This window comes from Microchirus variegatus (assembly GCF_963457635.1).
Source record: "Microchirus variegatus genome assembly, chromosome: 16".
In the NCBI taxonomy this organism is placed as follows: domain Eukaryota; kingdom Metazoa; phylum Chordata; class Actinopteri; order Pleuronectiformes; family Soleidae; genus Microchirus; species Microchirus variegatus.
The window spans coordinates 4114415-4130260 of NC_139817.1; the positions used below are offsets into that span (position 1 = coordinate 4114415).

Genomic DNA, 15846 nt, shown 5'->3' on the forward strand with positions numbered 1-15846 from the left:
AAAATAACTCCTGCCCCTGCAATGTCAATACTTGCCATATCTGCATTCTTTGTCTACAGTTTGTCACTGAAGGGTCTGGCACTGGGCGATGGTCTGACACCATGCATGTTGCAGAGTTTTTTTTTTTTTTAAACTAACGTTATCAAGATCAAGTGATTTAGTTTTTGGGTCCCGTATGTCTTTGGTAGGTGGCAAAATTTAAAGTGCAAAAGCGCATTTTCAAAAAATATACAATGTTTAGTTGGGACGTCAGTGTAAAAATCAAATTAGAAGTAACAGAATTGGCAAATATATGATTATATTTTTTTTCCAACTGTTAGTGGAAAAAAACGTTTGTGTTTTTTTTGTTTGTTTCTGGTTAATTCTTTTAAATATACATTAATATACACAGTAAATATGCGTTAATAAAGGTAAGATGTTAATGTAACAAGTATTACATGAACAACTCGATGCTAACATTTTAGTTTTTCTCACTGTTCTTTGGTAAATGCATTAAAATTTAAAATACATAAGCAACTTTTCAAAAATATGCTAGAGTAAATTGGTGGCAGTAGTGTTAAATAATCTGAATAAATAAAGTTAGAAGCAATAGAATCCTGCAAATGTGTCTTTAGCTAACTGGAGCTAACCGTTTACCAGTTAGCTCCGTTAGCTGCATTAGCTCCTTTTAGCGCGCCTACAGTCTAACTGGAGCGGTCTGTTTATTAAACAAAAAGAGCAACGCTAACAAATTACCAGCGTACCTGTGTAACTGCGTATGTGTGCCTCTGTTTTTATAGTTTAGCGTTACTTTAGAGACTTATTTTAAGAATCCGGAGTCACGTAAACATGGCGTCACGCTCGTCTTTTTCCGGTCAGTAACATTTTTATCTTCATATTTCCTCATGTGAACTGATTCCATGTGTCTGTGATGGTAATTTTGTCCCTTTTAATCTACTTTTAACTGAATATATTCTACTTAAAATTGCTGAAATTTCCATTTCACAGAATTAACTGAAAGACAGTTTCCATAAAGTTAAGTTTTTATAATCAGTGCATTATATGAACTTATTTGTGTCCAGAGAGGACGAACATTGAATGGATTGACGTACACAGTCTGGTGTGGACATGTCATGTGTGCAGAGGCGCAGCTTGTGACCAGGCAAGGGCAGGCAACTGCTTGGGGCCCCGAGCCGATAGGGGGGCCCCCCGACACTCGGAGCCTGAGGGCTGTTTTTACTGAAATGTGTTACAGTATTTTATTGTTCTTTACATTTATATTTTCACATACTTTTAAATTACAAGGTTTTTCCATGTTATTTCATTCATTTTGAAAAAAATGACTGAGTTTTGGTTGGCGTCAGATTATTTAGAACATAATAGTGATGAACAACTGGTTGAAAGGGCCCCCTGGGAATTTTTGCTTTGGGTCCCTACAGACTCTAGAATCGCCTCTGCATGTGTGGCATTGGTGGGTGTTTATGCCTGAAATGTGACCCGTGCTGTCCCTAAATATGCACATACAGCGACAAGATAGACAAAGTTTGTGGGTTGAAAACTTGATTCGAAAAGTTCTTTTACACTTTATTAGCGGCCGTCGCTCCTCTCCTGTTTCCTGCCTCTCTCTCTCTCTCTCTCTCTCTCTCTCTGACTCTGTTATGTTAAGTGCAGGCCTGCTTTCCGTCCACCACTCCGTCCTCCTTGGGTTTCAATTCCAAACATGGTTATCCTTCTGGGACTCTATCGGTGAACCCTCCCCTCCCTTAGCACTTCTCCCCTCCAGCTGTTGGGGCTTGTTTTTTTTTTCAGACTGGCGTCTGAGAGAGGACGGACGAGAGGACAGACGAGACGAGGAGGACACGCGATGAGAGGACGGAGACGGAGAGGAAACCCATTCCAGCTGGTTTTCTTCGAGTCGTGAGAACTTCTTCACATTCTTACGCGAGGGAGCAAACGCGCGACGGTTGTCGGTCAATCGGTGCACAAACAAAAACCCTGAATTGTCGTCGGGTTGGCATTTTTGAGATTGGAACATGAACGCCGAAAACTCGTCCCTGCTGGACAGCTTGCTGTTTGCCCCCATGTGCGACGGCTGGAGCAACAACACGGAAGGGGCCTTCTACCACCTGGGCCACACCGTCATGTTCCTGGGCTACATGGGCGGCAGCGGGGCCTACGGGTGCCTCTTCATCTTCGGCTTCCTGACGCCGGCCTTCGTGTGCCTGACCCTGTGGGGTTGGCTGACCCTGTGCGGCCTGTGCGCGTTCACCTGGAACGCGCTGCTGCTGCTGGCCTGCGTCGCCCAGATCGGCCACCTCCTCTACCGGCTGAAGCGGGAGGGCGTGCGCGGCGAGGAGCTGACCTCGCTGTACCGGGCGGTCTACCTGCCGCTGGGCGTGCCCGTGCACGTGTTCAAGGAGGTCGCCGGCGCGTTCGACAACAGGGTGGTGGAGCTGAAGGCGGGCGAGACGTACGCCGTGGAGGGCAAGACGCCCATCAACCAGCTCTCCTTCCTGCTGTCCGGGAGGTGGGACACCAAAGCTGTTTTTGTGTGTCCAATTCAAGTAAAACATATATAATGCAACCAAAATACCAATAACAATCGATCGATATCGCGATATCGCGACGTCTTCTGTCATTTGAACAGGGCCGGCCCAAGGCATAAGCGGACTAAGCCGCTGCTCAGGGCCCCGTGACCACTAGAGGGCCCCCAAGAGATATTAACTAAAAAAATATATATATAGAGAAAAGTTTGGATTGCCGTAGTTTATTTAGAATTTTTCTCTCCATTTTTACCAAATCTTTTTCACAGATGTGATTATTTAACTTCATATTTTATTTATAAACCATTATTATGACCTTGTTCCGGGTGCTTCTGTTGATTTACATTATTTAATGCTGTGTTTTTTTACATATAAAAGTCAAATCTTTGTATTACAGGAGTGTATTTTGAATCCCCCCCCAAAGATTGTGCACATTTTTAGATTTTCAGACCTTAATATCTTAATATTTTATTTATAAACCATTTGGTTTTATGTATTGATTCCCCTGTGTCACCAGTAGGGGGAGTTGCTGATTTTGCCAAATATTAACTTAACTTTAACGATTTTTCTGTAAATTTGCAAATCTGGTGTCAAACTTAAATTTAGTTTGACAAGCGTATTTGTGACAGAGTAGAATAAGTAGAATAGCTTTAGTATAGTAGGTGTGTGAATGATCAATATTCATTGCTACTTTTGGCAGTAACAGAGGGCCCCAAAATCAAATTTTGCTTTGGGCCCGATGGAGGCTTGGGCCGGCCCTGCATTTGAAGCAACTAAAAAAACAATAGAAAAATCCTATATATCATATGTCGCTGTAAAAATAAAATAAAAACTGTATTAGACTGATCTATCGGTGTCAGTATTGGACCCAAAAAAGTAATATGGATCCATCCAGATTACAGATGCTAACTTATATTGCTAATGTACACATACAGCAATATTTTCATACATTTAAAACTGTAGTGTGAAACTTTTAAATATTGTGGTGAAACTAATCCACAGCTAAAGCTAACCCCCAAATTTGAGAGAAAACAAAAACAGGGTGGCTACGCGCTAGAATTTGTTGCTAGCTGACACTCGCGTTTAGCTAACGCAGCCTTTTACTCTTTGTAACTCAACATCATAGATACCAAAATAAGTATGTGAGGAATTTAACGACATTAAGAAAAACTTGCCTGGTGGAATCATACAAAAACAATACTCTAATACTACTAATACTACTAATACTAAAGTTATTAGTTGGAGCTAGCTTGCCTTACATATAGCATATAAGTAGTATTTCAATACTTTTTGAGTTAATGTACTGAATTAACACATTTCTCAGAATTAGTCAATAATATGGAGTTTTAGAAAGTTACAGGTAGTTTTTCTCATGACATTTTTGATATTTTTTTTGGACAGAACTTGAAGCTAAACGTGGACGTTCTCACTCTCTTTGCACCTGAGATTAAAAATACAGTGTAACACCAATTATTTCTTTGAGGAAATGTGGCTTCTTCGGAGCCGACGTTCTATTTTTGACTCGTCTCGGGTCTGTTGGCAGCGCCGAGCCGTCACAGGAAATGAATCCTCTTCGTCCAAACATCCTCAAAGCGGAGCTGCATTAGATCTCAAATCCTGGATCTTACACCAGAGAGAAATGTTGTAAACAAAGTACTTTTTGTCCGTTTGTCCTCACTATTGTGTCGTCGCAGTGTGTGCCCACTGGTTAAATGATATCTTTGTACTCGGGGACACTTTTATCTTAAATCAAGAGTTTAAAACGGCGTTGACGTCTCTGGGAGAACGAGCCAAAGTGGGGTCAACAAAAACAAAAAAGCTTGTATTACTCTTTCCAGATTTCCAGAGCCATTTAGCCCAAATCTAACAAATTATACGTCTAAATACTTCACCCCTATATTTACACTGATGATGACATATTAGGGGTAATAGAAGGTTCAGTGTTGTCCCCTCGGACACTTCTGCTGTCCCTGAAGGTCCTGGCAGCGCAGCAACATTTTCAACATGAGGACTCCCTGATGGGAAGTCTACATAGACGCCAACAACATAGCTGTTAATTGGCGGGATATTTGTGCGAGTCGTTTTTACTGTATTAACAACCCCCTGCTTTTGTTGTGAAGTCTTAATACAGACGTCTACTGTATCGAGCCATAACATAGGAGTTATTTAAAGGTGCCATATGTGAGAATCTGGCCAAAAACAGTTACTACATTCAAATTAAAAAATACCGAGGTCTTTTAGGTTTCGTTTTCTGACCTAACTGGCAACCCGCGATTGCTCGTCAGCTGAGACTCTACTGACTGCAATGATTGGTAGACGGCGGTTGGTGGCGCCACATGACGCCAAAACATGATTTCAAAACATAAACATGATTTGCAGTCTGCAAAATATATTGTTTTAATGCAAAAACTTTGTCTGTACTGTTGTTGTTGGTGAGTTCAGTTTGTTATATCTTGTTTAACTTTCTAGATCTGCGTTGAACTTTAGCTGCTTATGGCTATTACCATTTTACAATACATGCACATGGCAAGAATGGATGGTATATCTGTAATCTGGGTTGGATCCAGATGACATTTCTAGTCTAGTCTGATCTTGTCTGATTTCTGATCAGTTTTTGTCATTTTACCCATAAAACATTGGGATTTCTTGAAATTGTCAGATTGATTTGTCAACAACTGTCGACGGGAAAGCTGCTAACGAACTTACAGATTGGCATATGCTACAACATTGTGGGTTAGGGTTAAGTTTTTTACCATTTTACAGTGCATGCATATGGCAAGAATTGATGGTATATCTGTAATCAGATGAAACTTCCAGTCCGATATTGTCTGATTTGTGATCAGTTTTGTAATTTTACCCATAAGACATTGGGATTTCTTGAAATTGTCGGATTGATTTGCCAACAACTGTCGATGGGAAGTTGCTAACAGAAGGACGAACTCACAGATTGGCATATGCTACAATATTGTGGATTAGGGTTAGGGTTACGTTTTGTTGAGATTTGTCGAGCAAGAGCTTTGTGTATTTTCTCCCACCAGGGGTCTTTCAATCAACACAATTACAAAAGATCGTGGAAATTGTTGTCTTGTCTCATTTGGTTTGGTTTGAAGAGAACGACTCAAACTTTAGGGTTTTCAAATACCGTCGTCATTGCTGTCCCGTGTACAAAGCCATACCGTGGAATTCAAGGACATTCTAACACAAATGTCGTTGCCGTGGGTTACAGTAATCACCTCAAGTGGGGCCCAAGCCACTTTGTCTCCTCTGCTAGCTGCTGTCACAAAGGCGTTAAAAATAACTGTGGAGAGTAGTTTTTCTAACACATCGTCTCTTTCTGGCAATGTCATTTGATTGATATGAAGCGGATGACTTTCACATCGAGGTACGGTTAAAACAACACTTTGACAGGTGGCCTTTAATATCGCTGGAATCTAAATGCTGCCTGGCGCTGGATTATCTCACTCTACGGAAGCTCTTTGCTTTAAAAACGAAACTTTCCTTGTGCGTCCTGAATTACGCTTCAGGTGGAACAGAAGCGGAAAAACCCGATGTCGTCAGCGTATCTGAAAGTGTTCTCGACGGCGTCTATCAGAGATATTTATGCCCACACTCGTCTGTCTGACGCTACAGAGCGACCTCCTGCTCCCTCTCTGCTCGCATTATCACAAATTCCTAATCCCGGTCTCTGTTTTTAACCTCGTATCTCTTGTTGCTCAGGATCAACGTGTCTTTGGAGGGCCAGTTCCTGCACTACATCCACCGACACCAGTTCCTGGACTCTCCAGAGTGGGAGTCTCTCAGACCAAATGAGGAGGGAAAGTTCCAGGTACTGAGGATGACCTTGGGTTGTAGTTGATGCTGTGCGGTAACCTCGCAAGCTCAAAACGTTCCAGCGGAAAAGTCGTAAATGCATATACGTATCTCAAGCTAGCTACTGTTAACACTTGGTGTTTACTGCCAAATAAATGCGACAGAGGTGCTAATTCAAGTTGGAAATCCGAGTTTACGGGGCTTTCCTGGGTAAGGAATGCTCCAGAGTTCCGACGCACTTAGCTGTTAATACTGTGTTGTGTTTGCGTTTCTGAACAGAGAAGGGTGCTAGCAAGCTAACGTTATCTTCCTAAATTGCAAACCAAGACACTCATACAAGAAAAAAACAACGCTAACACCATAAAAAGTAATGATTATTCGCAAGCTACACTGCTTTGCATAGTGTTAGCTTGCTAGCTTGGCTACTTAGTTTGCTACCGACCCTGACAGGGTACAAGCAATGAGCCCATTCTGTTATAGTAATATCTGCCGACTCATCTGATCCATCGCAATTTAGCAATGGGAGTAATGTTAGCATCAGGCTAACATCTTACAGTTGTAGTAGAGATATATGTAGCAGCAAATAACTCCAGTCTAATTAGATTTACCTAAAGGAACAGAAAGAATCTTCCAAAAAAGTAGTTACTATGTTTTTCGGTCTATTTACAGGGTTTATGTCCTTTACTGAAGCTAACCCAACATCTTTGGCAGTATTAAACGTTATGACTGTAGTTTTATAGTGTCATTTTAGGATAATTCAGGTGTTTCATTCATATTCCAAAGGTGACCCTGACGGCAGAGGAAGACTCCCGCTACGTCAGCTGGCGCCGCCGCCATCTGTACATGCTGATATCTAAGGAGCGATACATCGCTCGCCTCTTCTCCGTCATGCTGGGCTACGACATCGCCGAAAAGCTCTACAACCTCAACAACAAGCTTTTCATCAAGAGCGGCGTGCTGCTGGACATCCGCTTGCCCAGCCTCTACCACGTGCTGGCGCCGTCGTCGCAGGGCAGCGAGGGCGGCAGCGGCAGCTGCGGCGACGGCGTCGGCGTCGCGAGGGATCCGCGCTCCGTGCAGCAGCACGACGACGACGACCAAGCGCCGGCCTACGAGATGTGCGACCACCCCCAGTCTCTCCAACCGTACCTGGACGAACCCCGGACCCTGCAGCCTGACCACCGTCAGCACCCGTGGGCGTCAGACCCCGAGCTGCTCTCTGGTGAGGACTCCACCAGCCTGGTCCTGGAGGACTTTGCTGACGTAGCGGGCTCCTTGATGGATTATGGCAGTGAGAGGGATTATTTGAAATAGAGGGTCAGGGTGCTGGAGCTAACACACTGGGTCACCACTTAAGCTACATGTAAGTACCTCACCTGGGCGGAGAGTGGCATAGGGGCGGAGTCTGTGTATGTGTGTTTGTTGTGTGCATGACCTGGCTTGCAGTGCACACTTCTTACTAACCCTACCTAAGGCTTTACTCAGTACTACATTAATCGTAATATTTTCAGTTTATTGATTCATATAATGGTAGAATTTTATATCAATTGATTAATGTGGCTACTTTATTTTCTGGCTCTTTTGCCAATATTTAATTTATCTTGTGCGGCTCTGATGCTGTTGGCTGCTCAGGCTTTTGTATGTAAGTAAACACACACTTAAATCGGACCAGGAAGTGTTTTGGTCTGGCTTGACCCAGCTTTAGCCATGTCCTTCTAATGAAGGATTAGAGCTGAGAAATTTAGGGGATTTCCAAAGAGTTGCCATTCTGTTGATCCAGTGTGCTAACCACTTGGCTCTCTGTACGCATATGCATCCACCACCCTGCCGCAACCCCACCAGCTTTTACACCAAAGACCAGCCATCACCCAATCCCAGGTGGGGGATCAGATCATAGCTGGACAGTTGGGTCAGTGTTGGGCTCGGGTTGCAGGGCGGCTCTGAGGCAGTAGATCAGACCTATCGCACATCCTGGAAACGCGACTTCAGTTCAGTCAGACGAGGCCAACAACTCGTAGAAGGTCTTTGCAAATGTCCTCGATATTTCACATTGGGATCAGAAACAGGGACTGGGCTCTTTCTGAAGTCCACCACCATCTCCACTGTCTTTAGAGCATTCCACCAGATGATCAATCTCCGGGTGGGGAATGAGTCTTTACCCCAAGTGAAGGAGTTTGAGTGCCTCCAGGTCTTGTTGACGAGTTAGTGAACAATGGAGCGTGGAGATTGGCAGGAGAATCAGAGCAACGGGAACAGCATTGCGATCGCTAAGAGGAGCTCCCAAGGAGACAAGTCCAATGAGCGTGGTGTCATCTGCAAACTTGAGGAGCTTTTCAGACTGAGTAGAAATCTGGAATGCTCTATAGCATCTACATATTTCCCTGGCCACATCTTCCAACTCCGACTGGACTCCCAGGCCAGTGAGGAGACATTATCTCTCTCCACCTAGTTCTTGGTCTACCCCGAGGGTTCCTCCCAGTTGGACGTGCCAGGAACACCTCCCTTGGGTGGTGCACCCGGTGGTATCCTTACCAGATGCCCAAAACACCTCAACTGGCTCCTTTCCACGCAAAGTAGCAACAGCTCTAATCTGAGCTTCTCCTACTATCTCTAAGGCAGGACCCCAGCCAATTTCGGCCGCTTGTACCCATGATCTTGTTGTTGTTTTGCTCATGACCATGACATCGGGAATGAAGATCGACCGGTAGATCGGGAGCGTTGCCCTTTGGCTCAGCTCCTGTTATCGCCACAATGGTGCGGCAGAGCGATCGCAATACCGTTCCCGTTGCTGCGATATTCCTGCCAATCTCACGCTCCATTGTTCCCTCACTCGTGAACAAGACCCCGAGATAATCAAACTACTTGGGGTAAAGACTCATTCCAGACTCGTAGTAGGAGTAGGCAATCCTTCTGTTCAGCCAAAAAACTCATTTGTATTTTAACTTCACTCAGTAGTTCTTTCATTGTTCATCTCCTAACTGAGGCTTCTTCGCTGACTCTGCAGGAGGCGATAGCGACAGGATCGTACCACCTCGATTTCAGAGGGGCCGAGCGCCGCTGGCTCCCACTGACACTCCCAAACTGTGAGAAGAAGAGTCTCTACAGGAAAACGCACCGTGCCGTCGACAGTGTAGAAGTGTACGATCGACTCCCTGGCCCATGTTCTCACCTCAGATGTCGCCTTCCTGTTATCTTCTGAACAAAATGGACACGTTGGACATTATCGCAGATACTTTTCAATAACCTGTAAAACACCAGCAACCTGAACCTGGCGCTGAGGCTGAGGATCAGAGAGAGACCACCTTTTATCTTTTTCACCTTACCAGCAGCACGTTAAACGTTGAAAGAAAATTCAAAAAAATCATGTGTTTTTAAATTTGGACTCAACCATTTTCTTGTGTTTTTTTCACAAAATCACTGATACTCAGCATTTTTCCAAGGGTATCGATTGTTTTGAATCGGACAAATTCAGTTCGGAAAGTCACATATTATAAATTAATGTTGTGTAATTGATTAAAAACGATGATATCGGACATTTTTTTCCTGAGTAAAAACACTTAATAATCAATGAATGTCGGGCCTCATGTACTGATTTTATTCATCTAAAGACAGACCCCACTTGTCTTTTGTTGACACATTGGATCCCTGTAGACCACACATTTCTGTGACTGATTATGTAATACGTGCATAAAGTATAAATACTCTTGTTTTGCGAGACGGGACTAAAACCATGTGTTTGTTTGTTTTGTTTTCCCTCGGGGCCAAGATTTCCTCCATAAAGTTGTTTGTGTGCAGTGAAGATGTTTTTTGAGTTTTCTTTGACTTTAAACTGAGATCAGATTATCATCCACACATATTATATGTGAAAGCCAGAACGGTCACTACACTTTTGTGGGGAAAAAATAACATCCAAATATCCGTGGAGACGCCACTTGTTTCTCAGTTTATTGCTTGGATCTCTAAAAACATACACAAAAAAAACACATTCTGTGGAAATAAAGCTGAAAAAAGAGACAAATTTGACCTAAACACAACAATGTAAATCACTTCCTTTTCATTATTCCGCTCTCATTTTCATACATAACGATAAAATACACTGGTGATTTCCTCTCTTCAGAAGAAGCCACAGACCTGCACAAAGTCATGTGACCACAGAGATCCACGTCGGACGTTGATGTTGTTCACGCACAGCGGGTTTTCTCGCCTGAGAAAAACACACACGTATGTCCTTTAAAATGTGATTTCAAAGTGCTTTAAGACGGAAAAAAAAACAATAAAGTTAATATCGATGAGATGCAGCTCAAGCCCCAGGCAGAAGCTGAGTTTAAATAAAAAATATTGTGCAAAGAACCAGGGTCACAAAGTGTCAGTAACAATCTGCTTTCTGGTTGATTTAAAATTTAAATCATGAATATCTTAAAGGTTTAAAAACCAGCACATTTCAGCTCAAGAGTCTTCTTCATGGTCGTGTGTGTGTGTGTGTGTGTGTGTGAAAGAGAAACTGAACGAGAGCAGGTGCTTAAATAGACCGATCATGTGATCAGGTCACATGGTTTACCACCTGTTTACAATCATCGTCGAATCGCTCACTGTTTTTCTTGTCTTTCTTTAAAAATAAACCCCCAAACTTTGGTGTTTTTTATATTTTTGTACATCACGGTGCCTTGGAAAGACTTTCTTTGACTCTCAAAGTTTAAAATGAAGATCTACTAATTATCTTTCATTCATATATTGATACAATTTCTACATTTTTCTCACATGCTTTTATATCCCTGTTCTATTTGTTATAGCATTATTGGTATTTTTGCCTTTGTGTTTATATATATATATATGTATATATATATATATATATATATTTGTGTGGTGTATACCTGAGCGAGGGGAACTCGGACAGACACGCCGACTTGAAGTGGACGTCTCCTTGTCTGTAGAAGCGAGCGCCCGTGCTCTTCAGCTCGATGGAGGCGATCTGACACAGAGGCACCGGGTGAGCCAACACCGCCTTGTACGACGTCGTAGACGTTCGCCTGTTATTACACACATTTATTTATTTTTTTTTTTTTTAAATCAACATTGTGCACGTAGATAACAATGTCATCTGCAAACAAATTTACATAAAGGACATATACACGTATATAAATAACATTAAAGGACATATACATGTATATAAATAACGTTGTCATCTGCAAACAAGGTCAAATGAAGGATATATACATGTATATAAGTAACATTAAATGTTATATACATGTATATAAATAACATTAAAGGATATATACATGTATATAAATAACATTAAAGGACATATGCATGTATATAAATAACGTTGTCATCTGCAAACAAGGTTAAATAAAGTATATATACATGTATATAAATAACATTAAAGGATATATACATGTATATAAATAACGTTGTCATCTGCAAACAAGGTCAAATAAAGGATATATACATGTATATAAGTAAAATTAAAGGACATATGCATGTGTATAAATAACATTAAAGGATATATACATGTATATAAATAACATTAAAGGACATATGTATGTATATAAATAACATTAAAGGACATATGCATGTATATAAATAACATTAAAGGATATATACATGTATATAAATAACGTTGTCATCTGCAAACAAGGTTGCTTTTCTCAATGAGCCTTTTAACTGATTAAATAAAGGAAATATACATGTATAAATAACAGAATATATACATGTATAAATAACAGGATATATACATGTATAAATAACAGGATATATACATGTATATATAACAGGATGGATATATACATGTATAAATAACAGGATATATACATGTATAAATAACAGGATATATACATGTATTCCATTAGTCCATTCACACACAGCGTCATTTGTTTCTCGCAGTAAAGTAAAATACAAAGTGGGTTAAAGTAAATGTTCTCCCTGAACTGGAGTGAACCTGCAGTTTTCCCCTCTCTCAGCATCTGTGGCTCAGTTTCCTGCAGTTTTACAGTGAAACATGAAAAAACAGCAGCAGCAGCAGCAGCAGCAGCAGCAGCAGCAGCAGCAATCGCCTCAAAATAGAAGCTGCCCACTCTTAAAAAAAACGTACAGTGCGAGAAGAGTTATCGTCAAAGAACGTCAGCAGGTGCTGCACAAACTGTAAGAATGCTGGTGCGACGATAATAAAATCAGTTTTTCCTTAGATTTCCTTCCTCAAACACAGACAAAAAAGGAAAAAATCTCCAAAACCTGGAAGTAGAATAATCCTATTATTATGATCTGCTGACATTAAACATGATTTTCATGAACATAACACAAGTACAATAAAGTGAAACTGTAACTTTCAGAGAGCAAAACCTCAACAAATATCATTATATTTGATCTTTTTGAATGTTTTCTGTCATCCTTCCATCATCCTTTTCAATCACAATAAAAGCACGAATCATAATAACTGTTTAATTCTGTGCCCGAGGGACTGATTTCAAAGTAAAAGCCTTAAAAAAAAAATGATGTGCTACTCACAGCCTGAACGTCTTCTCCGTCCTCTGGCTCTCGGTCCTCAGCGTCACCTCCACCTCCGCACTTTTGTCCAGAGGAGAAACCTCCAGCTGCAGCAGGATGTGATGAGCTGAGCGCAGACACAAATACGCTGAGTCATCGCTCGGTTTTAATGAAATAATAACATGAATAACGCTCCCCGCAGGACGAGCCGTAAGAACTTTATTGGTGTCTTTGCATCGTCACAAGATTAAAGTTATGGTTAAGGTGTTTTTTTTAATGCACTAATGTTTGGGTTTTAATGGACTTTTTATTGTGCTTATTTATTGAAATCCTCTTCGTGTCCCAATAGACAAATGACGAGTGAACATCTAGTCTGGTCAGGAGCAAGGTTATTATGAAATAATGAAAACTAAAGTGACAAAAAACAAAAAAATAAAAACAAAAACTTGGGTTTAAAAAAAGGTGATATGAGTTCAATTGTATTTGCGGCCATTTTTCACCGAATTTCAAAATAAAAACTTTGTGTTGATGTCGATCAATATACTGTTCGCCAAAATAAGAAATGTATTTATGGTTCAAAATAATAGGAAATATACATTAATAAGTAAGACGCCGGTTATTTCGGTTATTTCAAATTCCAACTCAAAGATGCGCATTTGTTAGCATAGCTGTTAGCATACTTTGTCTCAGTGCGTTTTAGTCTATTTGCAACTTTTTCCAACCGGTTTAATGTCTCTTAAATTCACGTACATTACAAACTATTCCTAAAACTTAAACTTAGTTTACTTTTTTTTAAAACTTAATATTTCATGTACTCATTGTTCACAATTCATACAAATTCAGAATGCTTCCAACCAACAACGCAGCACAGTTTAGTTACTTCAAGTTGTTCAAAATATCAAAATATGATCGCCAAAATGTGTTTATGGTTCAAAATAAAAGGAAATATACATTAAAATAAGTAAGACGCCGGTTATTCTGGTGACTAAACAACAATTTAAAATTCCTCCTTTATTAATCTTGCAACTTAAAGACGAGCATTTGTTAGCATAGCTGTTAGCATAGCCTACTTTGTCTCAGTGCGTTTAGTTGTAAAGGTTCATTATACAAAACACTCATCATATTCCAAGTTATTCAAAATATTGCCTTTTTCGAGTGTTAAACCATACTTTTTTTTACAACTTGAGACATTTTATTAACGCCTTATAATAGTAATAAACTATTACACTCACCACAGAAAGGTGGCGAAGACGTCGTGAGCAGGAAAAGCTTCTGCTCTTTGGGAAGCGGTGACGTGATCAACCCACTGTTCTCTGACAAACCTGCAACACAAACAATAATATGCCATTTAAATGTTACGCACTGAACCTTTAAAGTAGTGCTGATGTGTGTGTGTGTGTGTGTGTGTTGTCACCTATAGTTGGACATGTCCCCTTGAAGACATCACAGTCCACACACTGTCCACTCTGGAAGTCCTCATAGCTGGAGCAGGGGATTCCCTTCAGAGGGCAGGAGCCGTTCAGAGCGCTCATGTAGACGTGCAGCGCCCTCATGTGGTCACATATCACATAGCCATACACTGGAAAGTAGACGAGAACTAACAGCACACCATGCACACAGACACACACACACTCACTATAAGGAGCTAGAGGGTTTGAAAATGTATATATTTATTTATAGTCATTTTTTTGCTCTGTTTTCATCATGTTATCGGGAAAAATGATAGTTTACTTGGGAACTTATTCAAACTTTAATTAGGTCATGCACTTTAGATAATATTCAAATTAATATGAATTAAAAATAATTAAACAAACATACTGGAGGGAAACCTGGAGCGAGTGCATCCCGCCTGGTCCTTCCCGCCATTCAGGAAGAAATCCACATGACCCACAGGGATGGAGATGCCGAAATCTAAGGCAGCAGCAACAAAAATACACTATTTACTTTTTTATATATAAAGATTTTATATCTTTAACCTCAGTGTTTAAGGTCAAATGTGCTCACAGTCAGAGTCCGTGTGAATGGCGTCGACAAACTGAGCGTCGGACGGGTCCAGTCGGTCAAAGGTGTTGGCTCCTTTAAACATGGGTCCAGCCGGGTCCAGACCTGGATCACAAGGACAAGGACAATTACAAACATGGTGTTTGAGGAAAAACCCTAAACATGGGATTATATCCGGAAATTCCACTCACCCGTGATTCGTCCGATCTGACCCTCGAAAAGAGTCCCGACAAACCCGGCGACGTGAGCCCCGAGACTGACCCCGATGAAGTGGAAGGACTCCAGCTTACAGCCGTGTTTCTGTGGGATTAAATTCAGTCTTTCTGTCAATCTCAATCTCTCTCATGAGGTTTTAATCTGTTGTAATATTCTGTTATACATCCTTTGTTGACTGTTTGTCTTTTTAGCTAGCTAGCTAGCTAGCTGATTGTCTAGCATATCTATTTATGTAGCTAGTTTATCAAGATAGCTGTCTGAGCTACTATCTATCTATCTATCTATCTATCTATCTATCTATCTATCTATCTATCTATCTATCTATCTATCTATCTATCTATCTATCTATCTATCTATCTATCTATCTATTAGCTTAAAGTTAGCTGAAAGAATGCATTGTTAGCCTATAGCAGACATTGCTATCTATCTATCTATCTATCTATCTATCTATCTATCTATCTATCTATCTATCTATCTATCTATCTATCTATCTATCTATCTATCTATCTATCTATCTATCTATCTATCTATTAGCTTAAAGTTAGCTGAAAGAATGCATTGTTAGCCTATAGCAGACATTGCTATCTATCTATCTATCTATCTATCTATCTATCTATCTATCTATCTATCTATCTATCTATCTATCTATCTATCTATCTATCTATCTATCTATCTATCTATCTATCTTACTTATAACAACATTTATTACAGTACAATACTAGAATATCACAATGAAACAAATTAGCAGTGGCTAGTCAGTTTCTAAATTAGCCGTGAAATAAGTCTAGGTGACTTTTGAATCCACAAAACTCAAATA

General features: G+C 40.7%; 2 protein-coding genes across 3 annotated transcripts in view; one reads left to right on the forward strand and one right to left on the reverse strand.

Moving 5' to 3' along the window:
- Nucleotides 1-1815: 1815 nt before the first annotated feature.
- Nucleotides 1816-9736, forward strand: popdc2 (popeye domain cAMP effector 2). Of its 2 annotated transcripts, none has more exons than XM_083902955.1 (4): nt 1816-2506; nt 6240-6348; nt 7116-7695; nt 9337-9736. In XM_083902955.1, the coding sequence occupies exons 1-3, from the start codon at nt 2013-2015 to the stop codon at nt 7644-7646; spliced, it is 1134 nt and encodes a 377-aa protein (XP_083759081.1). In that variant the 5' UTR covers nt 1816-2012; the 3' UTR covers nt 7647-7695; nt 9337-9736. The 2 variants fall into 2 exon arrangements, with proteins under 2 accessions (XP_083759081.1, XP_083759082.1); XM_083902956.1 differs by having other exon boundaries at nt 7116-7554.
- A 663-nt stretch (nt 9737-10399) lies between these two features.
- The window catches only part of pla1a (phospholipase A1 member A), a 7679-nt gene continuing 2232 nt past the window's right edge, over nt 10400-15846 (reverse strand). Inside the window, exons 4-11 of the mRNA XM_083902198.1 lie at nt 15005-15113; nt 14817-14918; nt 14631-14723; nt 14227-14409; nt 14045-14134; nt 12834-12939; nt 11204-11359; nt 10400-10536 (exon numbers count right to left, since the gene is read on the reverse strand). Of these exons, the coding sequence (XP_083758324.1) occupies nt 10446-10536; nt 11204-11359; nt 12834-12939; nt 14045-14134; nt 14227-14409; nt 14631-14723; nt 14817-14918; nt 15005-15113 (930 nt within the window). The 3' untranslated portion in view covers nt 10400-10445. The remainder of the gene's footprint in view (nt 10537-11203; nt 11360-12833; nt 12940-14044; nt 14135-14226; nt 14410-14630; nt 14724-14816; nt 14919-15004; nt 15114-15846) is intronic.

What these genes read in the sequence shown, in the direction of transcription:
- popdc2 (XM_083902955.1), top strand. Translation starts at nt 2,013, where the DNA reads ATGAACGCCGAAAACTCGTCCCTGCTGGACAGCTTGCTGTTTGCCCCC. An exon ending in TCCTTCCTGCTGTCCGGGAG is followed by an intron (nt 2,507 to 6,239) that starts GTGGGACACCAA and finishes CTTGTTGCTCAG; the next exon opens with GATCAACGTGTCTTTGGAGG. An exon ending in ATGAGGAGGGAAAGTTCCAG is followed by an intron (nt 6,349 to 7,115) that starts GTACTGAGGATG and finishes CATATTCCAAAG; the next exon opens with GTGACCCTGACGGCAGAGGA.